The sequence below is a fragment of the Pichia membranifaciens genome, assembly GCF_001661235.1.
Source record: "Pichia membranifaciens NRRL Y-2026 unplaced genomic scaffold PICMEscaffold_9, whole genome shotgun sequence".
NCBI lineage: Eukaryota > Fungi > Ascomycota > Pichiomycetes > Pichiales > Pichiaceae > Pichia > Pichia membranifaciens.
In genome coordinates this window covers 80,325-100,424 of record NW_017566990.1, presented here as the reverse complement: position 1 = coordinate 100,424, position 20,100 = coordinate 80,325, and the positions used below count along the sequence as shown (strand labels likewise).

General features: G+C 51.8%; 10 protein-coding genes and 1 non-coding gene across 11 annotated transcripts; 8 read left to right on the top strand and 3 right to left on the bottom strand.

Moving 5' to 3' along the window:
- Positions 1 to 542: 542 nt before the first annotated feature.
- Positions 543 to 1,439, top strand: PICMEDRAFT_37730 (hypothetical protein; the record flags this gene model as incomplete). The annotated part of the gene is made up of 1 exon (XM_019163102.1): positions 543 to 1,439. The coding sequence occupies one exon, from the start codon at positions 543 to 545 to the stop codon at positions 1,437 to 1,439; it is 897 nt and encodes a 298-aa protein (XP_019015215.1).
- Positions 1,440 to 1,689: 250 nt separating this feature from the next.
- On the top strand, positions 1,690 to 2,148 carry PICMEDRAFT_74939 (hypothetical protein; the record flags this gene model as incomplete). The annotated part of the gene is made up of 1 exon (XM_019164923.1): positions 1,690 to 2,148. The coding sequence occupies one exon, from the start codon at positions 1,690 to 1,692 to the stop codon at positions 2,146 to 2,148; it is 459 nt and encodes a 152-aa protein (XP_019015214.1).
- A 547-nt stretch (positions 2,149 to 2,695) lies between these two features.
- On the bottom strand, positions 2,696 to 4,325 carry PICMEDRAFT_18561 (hypothetical protein). The gene has a single exon (XM_019162060.1). The coding sequence runs from the start codon at positions 4,012 to 4,014 to the stop codon at positions 2,818 to 2,820; it is 1,197 nt and encodes a 398-aa protein (XP_019015213.1). The 5' UTR covers positions 4,015 to 4,325; the 3' UTR covers positions 2,696 to 2,817.
- A 249-nt stretch (positions 4,326 to 4,574) lies between these two features.
- Positions 4,575 to 5,912, top strand: PICMEDRAFT_18560 (hypothetical protein). The gene has a single exon (XM_019162059.1). The coding sequence runs from the start codon at positions 4,886 to 4,888 to the stop codon at positions 5,861 to 5,863; it is 978 nt and encodes a 325-aa protein (XP_019015212.1). The 5' UTR covers positions 4,575 to 4,885; the 3' UTR covers positions 5,864 to 5,912.
- Positions 5,913 to 8,354: 2,442 nt separating this feature from the next.
- Positions 8,355 to 8,438, top strand: PICMEDRAFT_t159. The gene has a single exon. It is a non-coding gene; the product is annotated as a tRNA-Lys (tRNA).
- A 228-nt stretch (positions 8,439 to 8,666) lies between these two features.
- Positions 8,667 to 10,331, bottom strand: PICMEDRAFT_74936 (hypothetical protein; the record flags this gene model as incomplete). The annotated part of the gene is made up of 1 exon (XM_019164922.1): positions 8,667 to 10,331. The coding sequence occupies one exon, from the start codon at positions 10,329 to 10,331 to the stop codon at positions 8,667 to 8,669; it is 1,665 nt and encodes a 554-aa protein (XP_019015211.1).
- Positions 10,332 to 10,817: 486 nt separating this feature from the next.
- PICMEDRAFT_18558 (hypothetical protein) lies at positions 10,818 to 11,029 on the top strand. Its single transcript, XM_019162058.1, has one exon. The coding sequence runs from the start codon at positions 10,836 to 10,838 to the stop codon at positions 10,995 to 10,997; it is 162 nt and encodes a 53-aa protein (XP_019015210.1). The 5' UTR covers positions 10,818 to 10,835; the 3' UTR covers positions 10,998 to 11,029.
- A 399-nt stretch (positions 11,030 to 11,428) lies between these two features.
- On the top strand, positions 11,429 to 13,237 carry PICMEDRAFT_13856 (hypothetical protein; the record flags this gene model as incomplete). The annotated part of the gene is made up of 1 exon (XM_019160117.1): positions 11,429 to 13,237. The coding sequence occupies one exon, from the start codon at positions 11,429 to 11,431 to the stop codon at positions 13,235 to 13,237; it is 1,809 nt and encodes a 602-aa protein (XP_019015209.1).
- A 211-nt stretch (positions 13,238 to 13,448) lies between these two features.
- Positions 13,449 to 15,071, top strand: PICMEDRAFT_74934 (hypothetical protein; the record flags this gene model as incomplete). Its single annotated transcript, XM_019164921.1, has 1 exon — positions 13,449 to 15,071. The coding sequence occupies one exon, from the start codon at positions 13,449 to 13,451 to the stop codon at positions 15,069 to 15,071; it is 1,623 nt and encodes a 540-aa protein (XP_019015208.1).
- Positions 15,072 to 17,662: 2,591 nt separating this feature from the next.
- Positions 17,663 to 19,595, top strand: PICMEDRAFT_79843 (hypothetical protein; the record flags this gene model as incomplete). The annotated part of the gene is made up of 2 exons (XM_019164973.1): positions 17,663 to 19,216; positions 19,282 to 19,595. 2 exons carry the CDS (start codon positions 17,663 to 17,665, stop codon positions 19,291 to 19,293), a joined length of 1,566 nt encoding a protein of 521 aa, XP_019015207.1. The 3' UTR covers positions 19,294 to 19,595.
- PICMEDRAFT_60751 (hypothetical protein) lies at positions 19,361 to 20,098 on the bottom strand (the record flags this gene model as incomplete). The annotated part of the gene is made up of 1 exon (XM_019163456.1): positions 19,361 to 20,098. The coding sequence occupies one exon, from the start codon at positions 20,096 to 20,098 to the stop codon at positions 19,361 to 19,363; it is 738 nt and encodes a 245-aa protein (XP_019015206.1).
- Between the last annotated feature and the right edge of the window lie 2 nt (positions 20,099 to 20,100).

Here is a 20,100-nt window from a genome sequence, read left to right as displayed (position 1 = left end):
GGAGGGCTCTGGACAGGAATGATCATGGCGCCGGACGATGCAGGCGTCAAGGAGACGTATCTACAGTTGACGCAGGCGGAGCAGGCGGCGTCCCGCATGGAGGGCATGTTGGACTCCATCGAGGCGAAGATGGCGCAACTCGAGCAGTTGCAGGAACAGCTGCAGCTGGACAAGCCGGCGGCGCAAACGGAGTTCCGGAAGCTGGACGGCGAGTTGCAGCAGCTTGAAACCGAGTTGCAGCAGCTCCAGACAGAAACTGGGGACAAAGAGTAGACGTCCACCGGTCCCGTACTCACATGAGCCAGCGTTCCCGCTACGTGCTTACTTAATAACGATCGATAAAACATAATAATAATAACCATAATCAGAAATGCGGTCTCGCCTTCTCCCTTCTCCGGCGTGGCAGCGGCGACGGCGATGGTGGAGGACAGGCACACATAAACAAACAGACGTCGGCACGCAGCTTGCGGTGCAGGTGCCGGGGCCGGTGTAGAGGGGCTGGAAGCGGTGCTGTTGGAGAAACACATCAATTGCACAGCACAATGGCAGTCGAAGACCTTGGCGACACCGTCGAATTGACGTTCCCCTCCTCTCCGAAAACAAGGGTGACGATCCTCAAGTACGGAGCCACCGTTATCTCCTGGAAGGTGGCCGACGTGGAGCAGTTGTGGCTATCGGAAGGCGCCAAGCTAGACGGGTCGAAGCCCGTGCGTGGCGGCATCCCGCTCGTGTTCCCAGTGTTCGGCAAGTCTGCCGAAGAAGGTTTCCAGGCGTTGCCCCAGCACGGGTTTGCACGTAACTCGACGTGGGAGTTCCTCGGACAGACCACCGAGAACCCGCCAACGGTGCAGTTCGCCTTGAGCCCCGCAGAGGCCAACCCAGAGGTGTACTCGAAGTGGGGCAAGGGAGACAACGACTTCACGTTGTTTTTGACCATCACCTTGAACGATGACAACTTGACCACCAAGATCGAGGTGTCCAACTCCGACTCCAAGCCGTGGACTTTCAACTGGTTGTTCCACACCTACTTGAAGGTCAACGAGATCGAAGACACGTTGGTGAACAACTTGCCTGGCGAGGAGTGCTACGACCAGCTCATTGCTGAGACCTACGAAGAAAAGTCTCCTGCCATCGACTTCACCCAGGAGTTGGACAGAATATACAGGAACGTTTCCACAGACAAGGTTGTCCAAGTGATTGAGCTCGGCAAGGTCGTCCACAACGTGAAGAGGGTCAACTTGCCAGACCTTGTGGTTTGGAACCCTTGGGTCGAAAAGTCCAAGGGAATGGCCGACTTCGAGCCAAAGTCGGGCTATCACAAGATGGTCTGCATCGAGCCGGGCCATGTGCACGACTTTGTCGAGTTGAAGCCCGGCGAGTCCTGGACCGCCGAACAGATCATCTACAAGGGCGATGCCATCAAGTTGCAATCTATCTAACTGTGTAGGCTGTTCTTACCGCCAATTTATATGTTATAGCAATCCCACGTTTCCCTCAAACACCGACCAGTTTTAGCACCCCCGTGATCTTGGTAAACAGGTGATTCGCACAGCGGCCTATAAATACCGGCTCTACTTTCCTTTCCGTAGTAGGTTTTATACACATACTAATGCAGAGTCTCATTAGACAAACTTGAAACATACCAAAGCTATGCACTTCCGTTTAATTCTGTGTTTGAATCTGCTATTCATGACTATCGGCCAAGTCGCTGCTTGGCAGATTTTACCTGATGATGGTAGTACGAAGGTGGCAGGATACAACACGGCGTTGTGTATACTTGCAGGTGGTTTTGATAACAGTACGATAATTGCTCAAGGCGATAATGGTGGTATGGTTATAGTTAACCCGCAAGGCGTTTCAAACCAGACCATCGCAAATCGGGTGATTATGCTTTGTAGGGAGAGATTCGGTAACAACATAACATTGTCCAGTTACAGGTACAGCAACTATGAAGACTATTACACTCCGATAGCTAACATTGTTGAAGCACTTGACAATATTGATTTATTGCCGGAATTTTCGAGAGATACATATGATCCAGCGCAGTACAATTACTTGGCTACGGGCAATAACTATCAACGCACTCAAGCCAACGGTTTTGGACGAGCTGGTCCTTGGAATGGTCTAGCGGCTTGCCACACTCTCTGAAATCTAGGTAGCCGGCATTGCCGACGGTGTAGAAAGTGCTTCTCTCGTACTGCGTCAACTCCAGGGTATTGCTGACCCTGTTGATCAGGTCCGGGTTGGAGGTAAAGTAGCGCCCGGCCCCAATCAACAACGTGTGGTTGTTCGTATTGACCATGTGGGCAACCGGGCATTGGCGCCCTTGCAGAAGTATCCGCCCGATCTTAAAAGGATGCCTTTCCAGATGCGATCAGGCCAATGGAAGTCGACGACGCCCGAATCCGGGTTCTCGTCATTGCCTGAAACCGGCCGCCAAACAGATCATCTACAAGGACGATGTCATTGAGTTGCAATACATCTAACTGTGTAGGCTATTCTGACCTACTATATGTTACAGTGATTTCACAGCCGAAACTATTGGTCACTAAAGTGACCACACCACATACGTACAGGTTGTGATGAGCACACTGACTTTGTCAGCGGGTGGACGTGGACAAGCTGTAGCGCCAAGACAGCATACTCATGTTAGGTAGCAATGCTATGGTTGGGGCTATCTAATTGTGTATGTTTCTCCCGCAAGTATCTATTTAGTATGTTCATCTCTGTTCGTTTACCATTAAATAAGCTCTTAGCGTACAAATACATATAAAGCAAAACTATCATAAAATTCATCTATCGTTTCTAGCAACGCACTCATGCCAACGGTTTTGGAACGAGATGGTCCTTGGAATGGTCTAGCGGTTGGCCAGACTCTCTGAAATCTAAGTACCCGACGTTGCCGACAGTGTAGAAAGTGCTTCTCTCGTACTGCGTCATCTCCAGGGTGTTTCTGACCCTGTTGACCAGGTCTGGGTTGGAGGAGAAGTAGCGCCCAGCCCCAATCAACGTATGGTTGTTCGAATTGACCACGTCGGGCAGCCGAGCAATGGCGTCCTTGCTGAGGTATCCGCCCGATCTGAGTAGAATGCCCCTCCAGATGTGGTCGGGCCAGGAGAAGTCGACAGGGTCTGTGTCCGGGTGCTCGTCAGTCCCTGAGACCCGTGGCTCAACAATCGAGATGTAGGCCAACCGGTTGCCGTGCTTGGCTCTTTTCTCCAACTCGCTCAAAACATAGCCCCAGGTGACAATGGGGTTGGTTTCGGCATGGGCTCCCAAGGAGCCCTGGAACTCCGAGTAAGGGGAGAACCGGATCGCAACACGCTCTGCACCGACTGCAGCAATGCATGCGTCCACGGTCTCCAAGATGAACCTTGCCCGGTTTTCAAGCGACCCGCCGTACTCGTCCGTCCGGGTGTTCGACGTTTCTTGCAAGAACTGGTCTGGCAAGTACATGTTGGCTGCATGGATCTCAATCATATCGAACCCAGCTTCGTCGATGCTTCTTTTGGCGCTTGCGGCGTACTCTGCAACCATCGCCTTTATCTCAGGGACTGTGATAGCCCTCAACTCATTTCCGGCTTCCTTGGCGGCCTTTTCGGACGCCTCGTCGAGGTAGATCGCAGAGGGCCCCACAAATGGGAGGTTGTGCTTCTGCAACAAAGCAGGGTCGGCCACTCTGCCCAAGTTCCAGAGCTGGAGGGTGATCGAGGACCCCTGGGCGTGGACCGAGTCGGTGATTCTCCGCCACGCCTTCACTTGCTGCGGGGTCTTGATCATCGGAGCACGCTCAAAGAGCCCGAACTCCGGCGACGGAAACGTCGCCTCGACAATCAACAGACCGCCGTTGTCGGTGGCCCTCTCGGTGTAGTAGTCAAGCATCGAGTCCGTGGCCACAAACTCGTCGGTGTTTCTGAACCTGGTGGTTGGCGCATGCACAAGACGGTTTTTCAACTCGACCGGGCCGACCTTGATGGGTTTGAATAGGTTACTGTTGGCTAAAGTTGCTGTCATTGTTGCAGTTTGTTTTTGTTGTTTATTTCGGGGGTGTTCTTGGTTTTCAGCTTCGACTTTGACTTCGAAGACGACTTCTTTGTTTTCTTACTTCTCAATTCTGAACCAATGTAGTATATGCACGAATAGATCACGGCAAGCATTTTTTTCTTCAACAGCAACCGATACTTCTTTTATACGCTAGAACAGCTTGTAAATTCCTCGCAGGTCTGGAGATACTCCTTGTATGTCCGGCATGAAACATCATTTTCCGATTAATAATGCCATCATCTCCCTACCCGATTATTAATGCCAGAAAACACAGCCGCTCCTCTTGACGTCACGTAAGAGGGACCAATCTCCGGGTACAACCAACTAACTCCTCGGCGCCGCGGAGTTAGTGCGTCGATCGACCGCTTATCTGCGAAAAGGCGTCGATCGGGGCAAAAACGGCCGGGGGCTCGGCAGTGGGTACATGAAGCTGTGTTAGTCACTGGAGAAGGAGGAAAAGGCTGTTGGATGACTGATCCAGGGTGTCTGTCCAGTCTATCAGCAGTCAGTCCTCATTTAAATAGCGCAATCTACGCTTCCCGTCTTCTGTGCGAGGTGTGCCTTTGCAATTGCGGCTCTTTCTCGGTCCAGACCCTCTTTCTGGGGCAGGAAATGTCTTTAGGCACGCTTATCTGTGACGGATCAGACCAATGTGTCGTGCCAGTTGGTCTGGTGAAGGCTCTGCGACTGGACATCGGACTCTCGCAGGACGGGACTGGTGCGGCGGGGTCTCCGGCGGTCCTTGTGGGTCTCCACGGCTGCAAGCTGCAGGAGCCAATATCCATATTATACTATCGTAAGTGCAGTTTGCATCGGCGAACGTCTCTCTGGCCGGCTCGGCATGCGCCCACAACTGGTTACTAACACGTATGCGTCAGTCGCCACGCTGCACGACCGCAATTCCGTGCTTCTGGGCACCGGGTTGCAGTTCAGAGCGAAAGTGTTGCAGTACCTCTCGTGGGGGAAGTGCACGGTGGCCAAACACGCAGCCAGCATCAGCAGTGTGTTGCTGCGCCGGGTGCCGTTCAACAGCACGTCTCTCGACTTCTCCAACGCGGAGATCGACGCGTGTGCCAAAGAGCTGGAGCAGAGACTCGCCACACACACCTACCTCGTCGGCGAAAGGGTCACTCTGGCTGATCTCTACGTCGCCTCGTGTTTCTTCTCCTGTCTTGGCCTGACACTCGGCACGCAGTGGAGAGAGACGCACCCTGTCTTTATGCGGTGGTTTGACACAGTCGCTCGCACGGAGTATCTTGTCCACGCTTTGGAGCAGCTCACGTTCGTCGACAGACCGTGCAAGACGCCGAAGTTCGCCTCCAGGAGAAGGAAGCCGCTGCATCCGCTCGAGTATCTTGGCAAGCCGGCGATCTCTCTCAAAGTCTGGAAAAGGGTCGCAGGCGACTTCCGAAGAGGCCAGTTCCACTCGGTCGCTATGCCCTACTTCTGGAACACCTTCTTCAACCCCCGGGATTGGTCCATATGGGGAGTGGACTACTACTGTCCCGACGGCGTTGCCGACGACGTTTTCGAGGAGGATCTAAATCAGTACATGCAGAGACTGCATTTTTCCAACAAGTTTCTCTACGGCGTTATGTGTCTCTACCGTAAAAACGGGAAGCTTCGTTACTTCGGTGCCTTCCTCGTCAGAGGCACCAACGCTGCTCCGGCCTTCAACTGTGTTTCCAGCTGGAAGGACATCAACTACACCAGGCTGGACCCCTCCCGGCCCGAGGTGAGGAGACAGGTAGCGTGTGTGTGGAGCTTCTGCCAGTGTATGTTTGGTAACCAGCAGAAAGCGTGCGCTTACCACCTCTGAACGTCGCCATGTACAGCATTCTATAGCTAAATCTCTTTCTGTTGTCGGCCTCCCCCCCCCTCTTCCTCAAGGCCTTATCGTCTTTTCCGTCCTCGGCGTCTGCCGCGGGTCACAGATAACAGATAACGGTGTTGTTGCACGGATGTATCACTCAAAGCACACACGGCGACGCCGTTCAGCCAACCGCTGTCTTGCTCTCAGGAAAGCAACATGAAGCTACAGTTTGTGATCAACAAGAAGCGGCGGTCGCTGATTAGCTGCTCGCAGTGCAGGCGGAAGAAGCAGAAGTGTGACGAGCGGAAACCGTCTTGCACAAGGTGTTTGGTCAACCACTCAGAATGCGAGTATAAACGAGTGGCAAAGCCAAAGAAATGCAACGCCAGCCTTGACCAGACAAACGTATTCAGTATATTTGGAAATGATAGCCAGAAACGACAGGTGGGACTGCTGGAACAGGAGAGCGTTACGCCGGTGTCCCGGATCCCTAGTCCGGGCGAGTTTGACTCGTTGATGCTCAGGCTAGACGAGCTGTGCGGCACGACCGGCGTGGAGGAGGTACAGGATTATGAGCAGCAGTACGAGCCACTGGAAGAGGTGGGAGAAGTGGGGACAGTGGCTTTGGAAGCCGACGGCCTGATAGAGAGTGAAGACAATGTTGAAGACAAAGTCAGCCAGAACACCACCAGCACCAGCTTGATGCCTTTCAAGTCGTCGTCGTTGGACTTGGATCTTGAGTTCGAGGCCCTCACAATAATATCGACCTCTGAAAACATCAAAGGCGACTTCACGAAGTACAACAAGTGCTACCCGATGCTTCTGTCGCTCGCCTACTCGGACAAGGCGGTCATGTTTACCTTTGCCGGATGGATTTTGTCCATGAAGAAGGAGGATGCCATGGCAGACAAGTTTCTCAAGGAGTCAGAAAACCTCTTCAACTCGGTCGAGTCGAGGCTGGTGAGCTCCCGGGTGTCGAATGAAGAGCTCATGGGGGTCGTCGTCTCGCAAACGTGCCATGCTTTGCTTGCATCGTCGAGAGGAGACTACCGCTCGTGGCGAAACATGTTCGAAAACATCTACAAGCTTTTCTGCTTGTTGGGGATAGACGAGGTGATTGAGCTTTTCAAGGGCAACACGTTTTTGTGCTGGGTGTTGGGCTGGTTCTTTTATCAGGACACATTCAGGTTGGGCAGGCTTTCGAAAAAGTCCGTCTTCGGCCCTTTGTTTTCGAAAAACACCTATGTGAAACTTATAGATGCGATCTCTCGGCACAAGATCGAAGGCCAGTGCCCCAGGTACGGATGCGGCCCTCTAACCGCATGTTGTGCCACCCTCTGCATCAAAATGGGAGAGGTCAACACTCTGTATGACCTTTACAAGGTAAAGCTCAACGAGTTGAACAGCTTCAACAGGGAGAAAATTGAGCCGGTTTTGAATAATGCAAAGATCTCTCGCAGTGAGCAGTTTGAATTTCTCGACTCTGACGTGTATCAGAACTACGACAGGATGCGGATGCATTTCTACTCCTGGTTCGACAAGAAGGTCAACATCCTGGAGGAAAAGATATCCCAGACAGAACCCAATTTGGACTATGTCGATGCCGCCGACCGCAAAGGGGAACAGTTTTGCCAATTCCACGACGTTTTGAAAAATTCAGTCAGGATATTCTTAAAGATGAGATTGCTCAACTGTTCGCCGACAAGCTTCGAGATAAAAATCCTGTGTACAGAGATCATCGATGGAATACGAAAATTGGTGGCCTGGGACCTATAAAACAACTTGCTTCTTCCCTTCCTTATTGCGGGTGCTTGCGTTTACGAAAAAGACGATCGGATGATGTTTGAGAAGGCATACGAAGAATTGAAGAGGTATTTGAAAAGCGAAAATTTGACCAAAGCATGGAATATGATCCAGAGTATCTGGAAGTCGTCTGCGAATCATTACCATGAGAATCTAGCGGATATCATCAGTATAATAGACTCTGATGTATGTGTGTTCTAGAATACGTGACTAAGCGAATGGAAGTGGATGTAAATAGCTGGTCTTTTGGGAGTTGTAAAGGGTTTTCTTTATCTCTGGTACTCCGCACCGGGATCTCCTAAAAGGGTAAGTAAAGCTCAAGCTGTGGTTAATTACTTTTGTAAATCTTACCATAACGAACTTTTGGATTACAGATATTGTAACTTGCCTTGCTTTGGATGCCACAGGAGAAGATGGTTCTACTCATTTTGTTCTTTGGTATGCTTGTACCGTACCCAGAGGAGGCTATTCTTCAATAAAAAGGAGACTCTCATGTATTATAATGAGGATATTATTGTGTACGTATTATGTAATCAATTAACGTGATAGAATGGTTTATTGTACTGATTAAGTTATATCTAAGATTCTTTTTGGCTTTTATGGTGAAAGCGAAAACATTCTGAAGATCTATAGTGAGTAGCAAGATTAATAGAATATGCTAGTCTAGTGGTTTGGCATGAAAGTGGACATAATAGCCTGGTTAGCTCAATCGGTAGAGCGTTTGACTCTTAATTTGATAGCAATCAAAAGGCTGCGGGTTCGAGCCCCGCATCGGGCTCTTATATTTTTTTTTAATTTTTGCTTGCTTACCAGGAGATGGCTATATCATTTTCCTTGAAAGGATAGTTCTATTAGCTACATAGTAGGAAATACAAAAAATTCATTAAAAAAGAGGAAGAATAGAAATGAGAATATTTAGCAGAAGTAAACAATTATTTGGACTGAATGGAACATGAAAAGTGATGAAAGAGATAATGAAAATGAACAAGATAAGAGTAGGAACTCATCAGACCTTTTCGTCCTGCGGATAGCTGACGTCTTCAGCACTTGAAACCACTTCGATGTTATCATCATCCAAGTTACTTTTTGGACCGTGGTAGTACTTGTACTTGTAGGTGAAGAAGAAAACAATGGACAAGATCCAAACCCCGCCTGTGATGACAATACAATAGTTCATGTTTTCCTTGGTGACCACCTTGGTTGCAGGGAAACAGACCAAGACTGTGATGAAGGCCCCCCAGGCACAGGCAATCCAGCCGACGATTGGAGAGAAGACTGGCCCGAGGTAAAAACTACCTGGGTTGAACTTGTGCTTACCAAAGGTGAGCTTAAGGAAGACTGGGGTACACCATGCGAGATAGTTACCAAGGACACCGAGGGAGAACAAAGCATTTGCTGCTGCAGTACCTGCCAAGCAGAGACATCCAATGGCTAGGGAAATCAGACATGCTAGGATAACTGCTCTGATAGGGACCCGAAGCTTCTTGTTGACGACCTTGACGATAGAACAGAAAGGTAGCCCGTCGTCTCTGGCGAACGCCCAGATCTGTCTCGAGGCAGCGGTGAGCAACGACGATCCCATCAACCATTGGCAGCCAGCCATAAGAGACATGAAGGCGATGGCCCAACGTCTGCCTAAGGAGTCGTAGATGACTTGTGCCATTGGGAAGCCAGTGTCTGTTGCTAGGACGGTACCGATGTCTGGGTTCATGCACGCGGTGGTGCAAATTAAGATGAAGAAGCCAAGAAAGCCACAGGCGGTGATGGAGCCGCAGATACCGATTGGCACCCCGTAGGAAGCGTTCTTTGCTTCCTCGGACATATGGACACACGAGTCGAACGCACCGATGGTCCACACAGCCGTCATGAACGATAGACAGAACTGCCAGCCGATGGGCCAGTCCGAGTAGTTCTGCACCTCGCCAAAGATGAAGCCTCTGCTGTTGAACTCGTGTCTGTTGACTCTGGTTCCAATGGGCAGGGCAATGAAAAAAAGCACAAGGAGACCTGTGTGGCAAATGGAGGAGATGGATTGCAACATGGCGACGTTTTTCGACGAGAGACAGGTAACGACTGCACCTGTGATGACACAGCCTGCAAAGACACCGTACGTTTTACCTGTGGTGATGTCGAAGTTACCATCCTTGGTGAGGTACACGGCGGCCAAGATCTCCTCTGCGTTACCGTAGAAGACGGAAACAGACCCGGAACAGAGGGCCATTGTGTTGGACAAGCCGATGACAAACGAGAGAGGCACCCTCCACGCCTCTGGGGCGTAGTAGAACGTCCAGTAGTACAACCCTCCCGAGGTTGGGATCGACGAGGCCAACTCGGACATGGACACGCCGATGGTCAAGATAAAGATGGAGGCGACAGCCCAGGACCAGACTGCGCCGGCGGGGCCGGCCGAGAGAGCGGTCCCCAAGAGGGAGGAGACAGAGGGGAGAATCCCCATGATGGAGTAGGCGATACCGAAGATCTGGAAGGTGGAGAAACGTCTCTTCAACTCCTGCTTGTACCCGATCTCGGCAAGCAAGTCGTCGTCGTTGTCGACGACCTTGGCATCGATGGCTCTCAAGTGTGAGGCGGTGGCGGCGATGTCATGTATTCTCGACTGGGCGGACGTTATTGGGGAGAACCCGGACGTCTTTGCGGCGAGTTTTTCAGCCATGGTGTCTCAGTGGGAAGCTGTGGATGTGGTGGGGCAAAGAGTAGCAGAGGCAGAGGCAGAGGCAGAGGCAGAGGCAGCGGCAGCGGCAGTAGGATCGACGGCCAGGCAGCACGAGGAACACCATTTATATACATGTACGTAGATATCGTTCGGTGTGCGCAGTGTGTAGCTGGGCTGCACGGAGACAAGACGGAGGAGACAAGACGTTTGAGACATTTTCCAAGGCAAGCAGGGCCAAGCACTCTCCGAGAGATAAGGCCCCGAGCAGCGTGCACCCCGTTGGACGCCCGGAGCAGAGCATCTACCTGCATGCACACGCATGCACCCGATAAGCAACAGCCGCCAGGGAGCACAGCACGCAATGCCACTCCTCGCACGCCGGGCAACAGCCCTTATCGGGGCCGTCGGGGTGCTCCACGGTCACATGATGAGGCCTGGGGCTGTGTTAGCCTTGGTGCCTCGTCTCTACGATGCAGGCCCCACGGCGGCGGGTTCTGTTCCGGAATGTTAGCGGCTACAGCGGGCCACAAATGCTGTGCTGTTCTCTCTCCGATACCGCTTGTTCTGGAACCGCCACCATTCCCGCCCTTGTCCGCCAACGATCTTCCCGCCGGCGGCATCCCCGCCGCCGCCAACAATGGCCTGTTGCTTCTCTGTCTGCGATGAGCTTGTCTGCATCCGTCCTGTTCTTGTTTTCTTCCCGAGCTCTTGCTATTGTGGCTGCTGTTGATGTAGAGATAACAGATTGTCCTCGGGTTTGGGCCCCGAGGGAGATAAGCCCGGAACTTATGCCCCGATGCGGAAGGAGCTCCGCCTCCTCGCCTTTTCCCTTAAATTACGTAAGCCGACGCGTCGATTTCGAATTTTTGCTTTTTTTTTGAAAAAAGTGCGCTTACGTAACCAGCCGCGCTTTTTCCCGTTTTGTTTTTTCTGAAAGCTCAGCACGAAAAGCGACACGAGTGAGACAGACAGGGTGAAGACGGTGTCGCCAGAGGGAGGTAGGAGAAGAAGCGGAGGAGAACAGAGGAGGTGTAGGACGCAACAGAAGGCGGTAAGAGCATCGGAAAGACCAGCAAACAACAGAGATGTCGACAAACATGTTTCTAGCGGTGACGCCGGGTCCCGTGGGCGGCCCGCAGCAAGGGTCGGCGGCGCCGTTGGCTCAGACGGCTCAGGACGCCGTCCGGATGTTCCCTGTTGACCCGGTTTCGACGTCGAAGCAGGAGGCCAAGTTCATAGAAAACAACAAGGTGTTGCGGAATGAACATCAGTTCACGTACCACAACATCAACGGGCTGAACCACCAGGGGGTGAAGCAGCTGGAGCGGATCCGGATGTCGTTTGAGTCGGGGCTCATGGACGAGGTGAAGTATATCTTGAACTTGCTGATCGTGCTGTCGAACAACAACCCGGCGAAGATCAGCCTCAAGAAGGAGTATGCGTTTCTTGTGGACCACCTGCTGCGGTACCTGCAGGACCCGGGGGTGGAGATCGACGTGAAGATCGACTGCTTCTTGATCATCCGCAACCTTGTGCAGAACGTGGACAACTGCCAGGTGCTGAGCCTGAACGCGCAGTTGCGCGAGATCATCCTCTCCTTCCTCGACATCTACCAGGACTCCATCAACCATTTGGACTTCTTCGAGAACGACCAGTTCAAGGAGCTGATCAAGTACAGTCTCGACATCATCGAGAACATCTCGTCGTACCTCAGCCCGATCCACCAGGACGACGCCATCTTCAACAAGTTGATTTTCATCTTCAAGATCAACAACGACAAAAACACCTCCATCACGATCCTCCGATCCATCAGCAGATACATGTACGGTTCGTCGCCGAATGACGAGGAGGACGCCGCTGCCGCTGTTGCTGCCGCTTCTGCCGCTGCCGCTTCTGCTGCGGCGGCCGCTGCAGCGGCCGCAAGTGGCACCGGCACGCCCGTCGCTGCGGCCACAGCAGCTGGCAGCCGAAGCAACGACGCCAGTGTGTTGATCGACGACGAGTTCTTGAACAAGACGCTCGGCTTCTTGATCCTCTCGAACAACAGCAACTCGATCGACGACGAAATCATCTTGACGTCGCTCGACTTCTTGATCCAGTACCTCTCCATCAAGGAGGAGAACCTCACGACGCTCATCCACAAGGACCTCAACCGCAAGCTCATTCTCGAGAAGTTGCTCCCGCTGCTCATGGTGTACAAGCAGAACTACAAGACGGAGTTCAACATCCAGAACTTGAACTATCTGCGGCTCTACAAACGGGTCTTGAAGAAGGAGGACCTCAACACAACGATCCCGAACGTGCAGGCGGACGAGGCCGTCTTCAAGGACCTGAACAAGCTGAAGGAGCCGCAGAGAGCCACGTCGTGGTTGCGCTGCTGCTTCAAGCCCAACAAGTTCAGCAGCATCACGCAGATCGAGCTCTGGAGGGCGTACGAGAGCCAGTTCAACAAGAAGAAGTTGCTCCCGGCCGTGGAGTTCATCAAGAACGTGCAGTTCGCCTTCCCGCAGAGCAAGGCCAAGGTCGTGCAGCTCCCAAACAACGAGGGCCGCAAGTTCATCATCGAAGGCATCGAGCCCCGCCTCGAGATCGTCAGCCTCGAGACAGGCAAGAACGACGCCTTGATCAACTACAACAACGAGCTCATCAACAACCCGTCCAAGTTCTTCCGCCCCGAGCTCGACCGCAGCGAGCAGGTCGAGATCGAGAAATTCAACTACGGCTTCAACGACTACCTCAAGCTCAACGAGATCAACATCAGCACCTGTCTGCTCATCAAGGAGATCCTCAAGTACCCGCTCGGCGTCGCCATGCTCCAGGCCTACAAGTTCGAGTTTGTCCAGAACTGCATCTACGTCCCAGACTTGCTCAACTACATCTACCACGACATCGTCGCCGTGTTGTAGCGGGACCCCCCACGACAGCGTGTCTGTTGCAGCACCCCCTCCGGTCGGGGCCTCTTTTTTCTTTTCTCCCTCGGCGGCAGGACAAACAGAGGGCCACACGGACAGACAAAGTAACACACTTTTCCATTTCCTCCTTGGTATGTAATGTATTTTATTGTAATCTAGACAGTCCTAGCAGAAGAAGCAGCAGAAGTAGCAGAACGAGCCAGACATGTCGTTCTCGTTGCCGTCGTCACTGGCGAAGATCAGAGTCCCGAAGGTGCACCACACCTGGGCCAACACGTACCACTGTTCGCCACAGTTCTACTTCCAGCCGAAGTGTCTGGAGGACATTCGAGACATCGTGAACACGGCTCGGCGGCTGCACAAGAAGATCATGGTAGTTGGGTCGGGCCACTCGCCTTCAGACCTCACGATTGTGGCGAATCCGATCAACGAGTGGCTGGTGAACCTCGACAAGTACAACAAGTTCCTTGACGAGAAGCCGTCGCCGGACGGGAAGTACACGGACGTGACGGCGCAGGCCGGGATGCGTGTGTACCAGCTGAACGAGATCTTGGAGTCGAAGGGCTTGGCGATGCAGAGCTTGGGCTCGATCTCGGAGCAGTCGCTTGCGGGGATCATCTCCACGGGCACGCACGGCTCGTCGCAGTACCACGGGCTGGTGTCGAGCCAGGTGGTGAACCTGAAGCTGGTCAACGGGATGGGCGAGCTTGTGAACTGCAACTCGCACGAAAACCCGGACGTGTTCCGGGCAGCGTGTCTCTCCCTCGGGAAGATTGGCCTCATCACAGAGGTGACGGTGCGTGCCGTCCCGAAGTTCCAGTTGCGGTCTGTCCAGGAGGTGATCAACATCGAGACACTCATCGAGAAGTTCGACTCGATCTGGACGGCCGACGAGTTCATCCGCGTGTGGTGGTTCCCCTACACGAAGAAGTGCATTCTCTGGCGGGCGTCGAAGAGCACCGACCCGATCTCCCCGCCTCGGAGCTCCTGGTACGGCACGTTCCTGGGCCGTCTCTTCTACGAATCGCTCTTGTACGTCTGCGTGCGGTTCCTGCCGAAGCTGACTCCCTACGTGGAGAAGTTCGTGTTCTCGAGACAGTACGGCCTCATCGAGACGTTCAACAAGAGCGGCGACGTGGCCGTGCAGAGCTCCGTCGACGGCCTCAACATGGACTGTCTCTTCCACCAGTACGTCGACGAGTGGGCGTGTCCGCTTGTGAGCGGGCCCGACATCATCCGCCTCTTGGCAAACTCCATCGAGGACGGTAAGAAGTCCGGCGAGTTCTTTGTGCACTCGCCAATGGAGATCCGCTGCTCCAACACGACGTTGCCGCCCACGGACGAGTCGCAGCAGGACCTGTCGCAGCGCAAGCTCGTCGACAAGGGCCCCATCTACGGCAACACTCTCAGACCGTTCCTCGACAACACCCCGAGACTGAACTACCTCCCTGTCGGCAAGGTCACCAACTCGCAGCTCACGCTCTACATCAACGCCACCATCTACCGGCCCTTCGACTACCCGACCCAGTACAAGCGCTGGTTCCATGTCTTTGAGGAGATTATGGAGGCTGCTGGCGGGCAGCCGCACTGGGCCAAGAACTACGACGAAACCATCGTCACGAAGGAGAAGATGGCCGAGTGGCATGGCGAAGATCTCCTGAAGTGGCAGAAGGTGAGGCACCAGACCGACCCGGCCGGCGTCTTCCTCTCTGGCGAGCCCTGGCTCCGCCGCAACGGAATTGTTGAGGACGCCTACCTTGACCCTGTCTCCACCACCGCCTCCTCGACGTCCACCCGGACCGATAAGGACCGTGAGTCCGTCGAGTGAAGACTTGCAATAGCTGGAAAAGCCCACAAACTGGAGATGTTGAAGATGAAAAAAAAAACATGCCGCGTTTCGTCTTGTTTGTTTTCCTTCTTTCTGCAGCCGCCAGACACGTCTTCTGCCTATAGAGTACATTGTGTAGCACTATAAATATAGACTCTGCTATCAGCACAGAGCAGCAGCCCGCAGATGTCGTCGCCGTTTGCCGCCTTGGACAGAAACAGGAAGAAGCGGCCTCTGCCGACTCTCGGGAAGGACCAGATCAAGGCCAGCGGCAGCCTGACACGGTCGAACTCGTCCGGCTCGTCGTTGTTTGGCACCGTCGACGCCTTCAAGGCCGGTAGGACGCTGTCGGCACCCCAGACTGCGGCCCTACCAGCACAGGAGATGGAGATGGAGAGCAAGGAGAACGTGCCGGACGCCCAGACGAGGCCGGCAAGGGCGAAGAAGTCCTCGCTGACGTCGCTTCTGCGTGCGCAGTCCAAGTTCTCTGGCAGGACGTCGGTAGTGTCTTCCAAGTCCCGGTCGGCGATAACGAAGGCAAAGAAGGCGAAGTCGCTGGACTCGGGGGCAAATGCCACGGAGGCAACGTCCTCGTCTTCTGACAGGCTCACACGAGTGCTCCCCTGGGCCGCATCGAAGTCCATCAATGTCCGTCCTGGAGCCAAGTTTAGGCACTCCGGTGCCGGCGGCCACAAGATGCTGGCCGCCAACGACCCGAACAGGAACAACCCGAAGCTGGCTGCGTCCCACTCTCACTTGCAGGCCATCGACACGTCCTTCGACGGTCTCGATCTGAGCACAGAACAGCAGGACGTGCTCGACTCGATCTTGAACAAGCGGAAAAACGTCTTCTTTACCGGTTCGGCCGGTACCGGTAAGTCGTTTCTGCTGAAGTTGATCATCCGCAAGCTACAGACCAGGTATGGGAACTCCAACATTGGGATCTCGGCGCCCACGGGCCTTGCAGCATCGAACGTCGGCGGCCAGACCATCCAGCGGTTGTTTGGCATAGGTCTCGGCAAGGAGCCTGCTGACGTTTTGCTCGCTAAGATCAAGAAGAACATGGACAAGTACATGGTCTGGAGAAGGATGGTCGTGCTCATTATTGACGAGGTCAGTATGCTTGACTCAGAGCTGTTTGACAAGTTGAACTACCTGGCCAAAAAGATAAAGAGAAACGAGGAGCCCTTCGGAGGGATTCAGGTCGTCATTAGTGGCGACTTCTTGCAGTTGCCGCCCATCAGTAAGTTCTCCGGTGCCTCCATCAACTATTGTTTCAAGTCGAAGTCCTGGAAAGAGGTCGTCCACGAGAATATTATTCTCTCCAAGGTCTTCAGACAGCAGGGAGACACAGAGTTGGTGGACATCTTGAACTCGCTCAGAATTGGCAAGATCGACTACAAGCTGGAGGGGAAAATGCGGCAGCTGAACAGACCCATCGACTTTAATGACGGAATCGAGCCGACCGAGTTGTTCCCAACAAGAGAGGAGGTTGAGCGCTCGAACTTGAACAAATTGAACACCCTCGGCGGCCCCGAGCTTGTCTACGATTGCAAGGATATCTCCACCGTTGGGTTGGCCATAGATGAGAAGACCAAGAAGAGCCTTGAGTTGCTGATGTGCTCCCCCAGTTTGAAGCTCAAGGTGGGAGCACAGGTGATGCTCATCAAGAACGACGTCGACCATCGTCTCGTCAACGGCCAGCTTGGCATAGTCGAGGCCTTTTTGACAAGACCCATTCTACACAGCTTCCACGCCCGCTTCGGCCAGCAATACACAGCAGCAAACGTTTCTGTCTTGAAGAAGATCAGCATGATTCTTCTGAACAGAAGCGGAGTCACCAGAGACCCGGCGGTGGAAGACCTGACCTTGGTAGATCCATTCACAGCAGAACTGATGGAGGAGCTCCTCAGGAGCTACAATCCAAAAGATCAGTTACTACCGCACGTCAGGTTCACTCTCAAGGAAGGATACCCTCCCATCTACATTCTCATCGATAGAAGCGACTTTAAACCGGACTTTGGCAGGGGTATTGACAGTGGCTTTATTAGATCGCAGCTCCCAATTATCTTGGCATGGTCGATGTCCATCCACAAAAGTCAGGGTCAGACCTTACAGAGGGTGAAGGTCGATTTGCGCAAGATTTTTGAAAAGGGCCAGCTCTATGTGGCCATCAGTCGTTGTACCTCTTCCAAAGGACTTCAAGTCCTCAACTTTGACCGCCGTAAAGTCTTTGTTGACGAAGAAGTCATCTCCTTTTATAACTCCATTTCCAAGTAGAATGAGAACAGGCAGATATATAGACATAAGCATTGCATTAAACTTAATGGGAGATTCCTTCACTTTATGAAAACCTCCTACATAAGTTAGTAAATAAGTTAGAAAATCATTGTATTCTATCCAAGGGTATGTCTTAGTTTTTTTGGCATAAGATAACCGAATCATATTGTTTTAACTTACAGTATAATTTTCGCTATTACTACATTTTTCTCGCAAAAATGCTTACACGTCAAATCGATCTCCGTCTACAACATGAAGCTTGCCTTTTCCGTTTCCTTGAACTTATCAGTTCAATTGAAACCTCGCCTGCCATGTGGATTGTTGATGTTCAGCTTCCGTTAGATAACACCGACTTGGCATCTACGGGTACCAGGTCCATCCCGCTGAAGAAAGGGGTCACATACAAACTTGGGCGATCCGATGATTGTGACATTCCTTTGAACCTGAGGAAAGTGTCACGGCTACAGACAGAAATGGTGGTACTCGACGACCGAAGGTTAAGACTTATGAACAAGGGCCATGCTACATGGGTGTATGGCTCAGGAAAGGAACTCAAGGGCGGCTGCAACGATTCTTTGACGTTGGCCAAAAACACCGTCTTGAAGCTCCGGTCTTCCGACTGGAAGTTTGAGTTTTTCAGAGTCGGCGACTTGAAGGTTTCAGCAATGCTGAAGGCAAAGATACAGAACATAGATTTTATTCAAGTGTCTCCAGAATTGAAGCAGTTGGAATCGGTGCTTATAAACGGCACTGTCGAGCGTATTAAGCACCCGGACGCGTGGGCAAAGAAGCTAAGTTCACGAGATTGGGAAACAACTGGCGGGTTGGCTGATTGTCTGATACCAGAGGTAGAACACAGTAAGACTGTAATAAATCTTGACGACGAGATACCTGAAGATGAAGTAGCAAAGGAAAAAAAGGGAGATTCAATGGCAAAGACAACGACCACAAATAAAAAGGATATCGGGATTGTCGATATCAAACCTTTCCCACTACAGCTAAGCAATAGAGAGGCGAAACGTAGCCGAAAAAGCCAGTTGGAGAAAATGTTTGACGAAATGGACGATTTGGATGACCTGGAAACATACACATCGCAAAGCACGCAGAAAAACAAGGTCAGTCAAATCCCTAGTGTCAGCACCAATATTTCGATTGCCACTCCACCGAAAACCTCAAGCACAACTGGATCAACCTTGAATACGGTCAGCAAGGACTTGTCTAAGCTGAACCTGAAGAGAAGTGCCACACCGGAGGAAACCAATGTCCCTTCGAAAAAATCGAGAGTGACCTCTAGCAAGAGCTTGTCTCCGAATCCTACGCCGTCCAATGCCCATTTGGCAGAGGTGTTCAAAAGAACAAAGCAGATGAAGATGGACAAGATTTCTGAAGACGAAAAATTGCTGCATACCCTTCAGGGAAGAAATAACGATTCAAGTGTAGTGAAAATCAAAAAGTTCCAGGTGAACTTTCAAGGTGGCTCAAATCCGAAAGTTTACTCGAACTTTAGAATGGCGTATGGAAGTGACCCTCGGTGGGAGAATCGCCTCAACTATTCCAAGTTTGCAAAAACTACGACTGGCTCTGAATACAACCCAATTATGGATAGCACGATTAAAACGGTCAAATTTAAAACTTCCAACTATAAATCTAACGAGCTTCAAGTGAATCTCAACCAGCACGACGACATCATTCCGGAATTGGATAGCATGTTTGGCGATGGTTCCGCAGCAGCTCCTCCATCGGAACAGTTTCCAAGTCGAAAGAGAAGACGAGAGACAACGTTGTTTGTGGACAGCGACGACGAAGGCTCCCAGGCCATCGATGCCCATGAGTCGTTCCGTGACACTGTTACATCGCACAACAACGTGAAAGACACGCCTTCTTCAACAACGAACTTTGACAAGAGGAAGACATTTCCAGTTGACCATAGAAATTTCCGTGATAACTATTCAGCCAATGAGGGCGACGACGACGATACCCCCGTGTTCAAATCTCGCAGACGATAAGAATCATTTCTTCCGCTCATTCTTCCATTTGTACACTACCTGACCGTCCTTGGTGATTTTCTTCTTCGATCCCGGTTTCATTAGCTCCCTTTGTAACTGTAGCTTACTTTTCACGTCTTTCAATTTCTTCTCTCTTTCAATCCTTTGCTTTAATACATCCAGTTCCCTTCTTTTGTATGCCAACGACTCTTCGAGCGATTCTGTGTCCTGAGACAAACTCTTGTTTGAGCTGAGTAGCTGTGAGGTCTTGAGACGGTTTTCTCGTCTTCCCAACAATGCTTTGTCGGTCTCGAAATATTCTTCAGGATTGAAATTCTCAAACTCTTCTTTGTCCTGCACAAAGACAGTGTGCTTACCATTACTTCCAAATAAGTTCATGCTATTCATGCTTTTTTCGATCTTTCTGTTTTCTTTAGATGAAATGGTGTTCAGGTAGTTGAGGTCCTGGCCTTTGAGTAAGAGGACCTGGTCATTGGACAAATTTTCTGAAAATTGACGTTTTTGAATCAGAATTCCGTCTTCATTCGTCTCTCTATTTTTCATCGCATGGTAAAATTCATCTTCGTTATAGTTCTTTGCCTTTTCTTTCAAAAGCTTGAGCTTCGCCTGGTTCTTGTGGAAATTTTCACTCCGAAGCTTGTAATCTTTCTTTTTTTCCAAGAGACCGAAACGGGCCCTGCTTGTGATCTGACCTCTCTCTCTATGTTGTTTCTTCTGGACGTTATGCACCAATTTCCCCATGA

What these genes read in the sequence shown, in the direction of transcription:
- PICMEDRAFT_18561 (XM_019162060.1), bottom strand. Translation starts at nt 4,014, where the DNA reads ATGACAGCAACTTTAGCCAACAGTAACCTATTCAAACCCATCAAGGTC.
- PICMEDRAFT_18560 (XM_019162059.1), top strand. Translation starts at nt 4,886, where the DNA reads ATGCGCCCACAACTGGTTACTAACACGTATGCGTCAGTCGCCACGCTG.
- PICMEDRAFT_18558 (XM_019162058.1), top strand. Translation starts at nt 10,836, where the DNA reads ATGTTAGCGGCTACAGCGGGCCACAAATGCTGTGCTGTTCTCTCTCCG.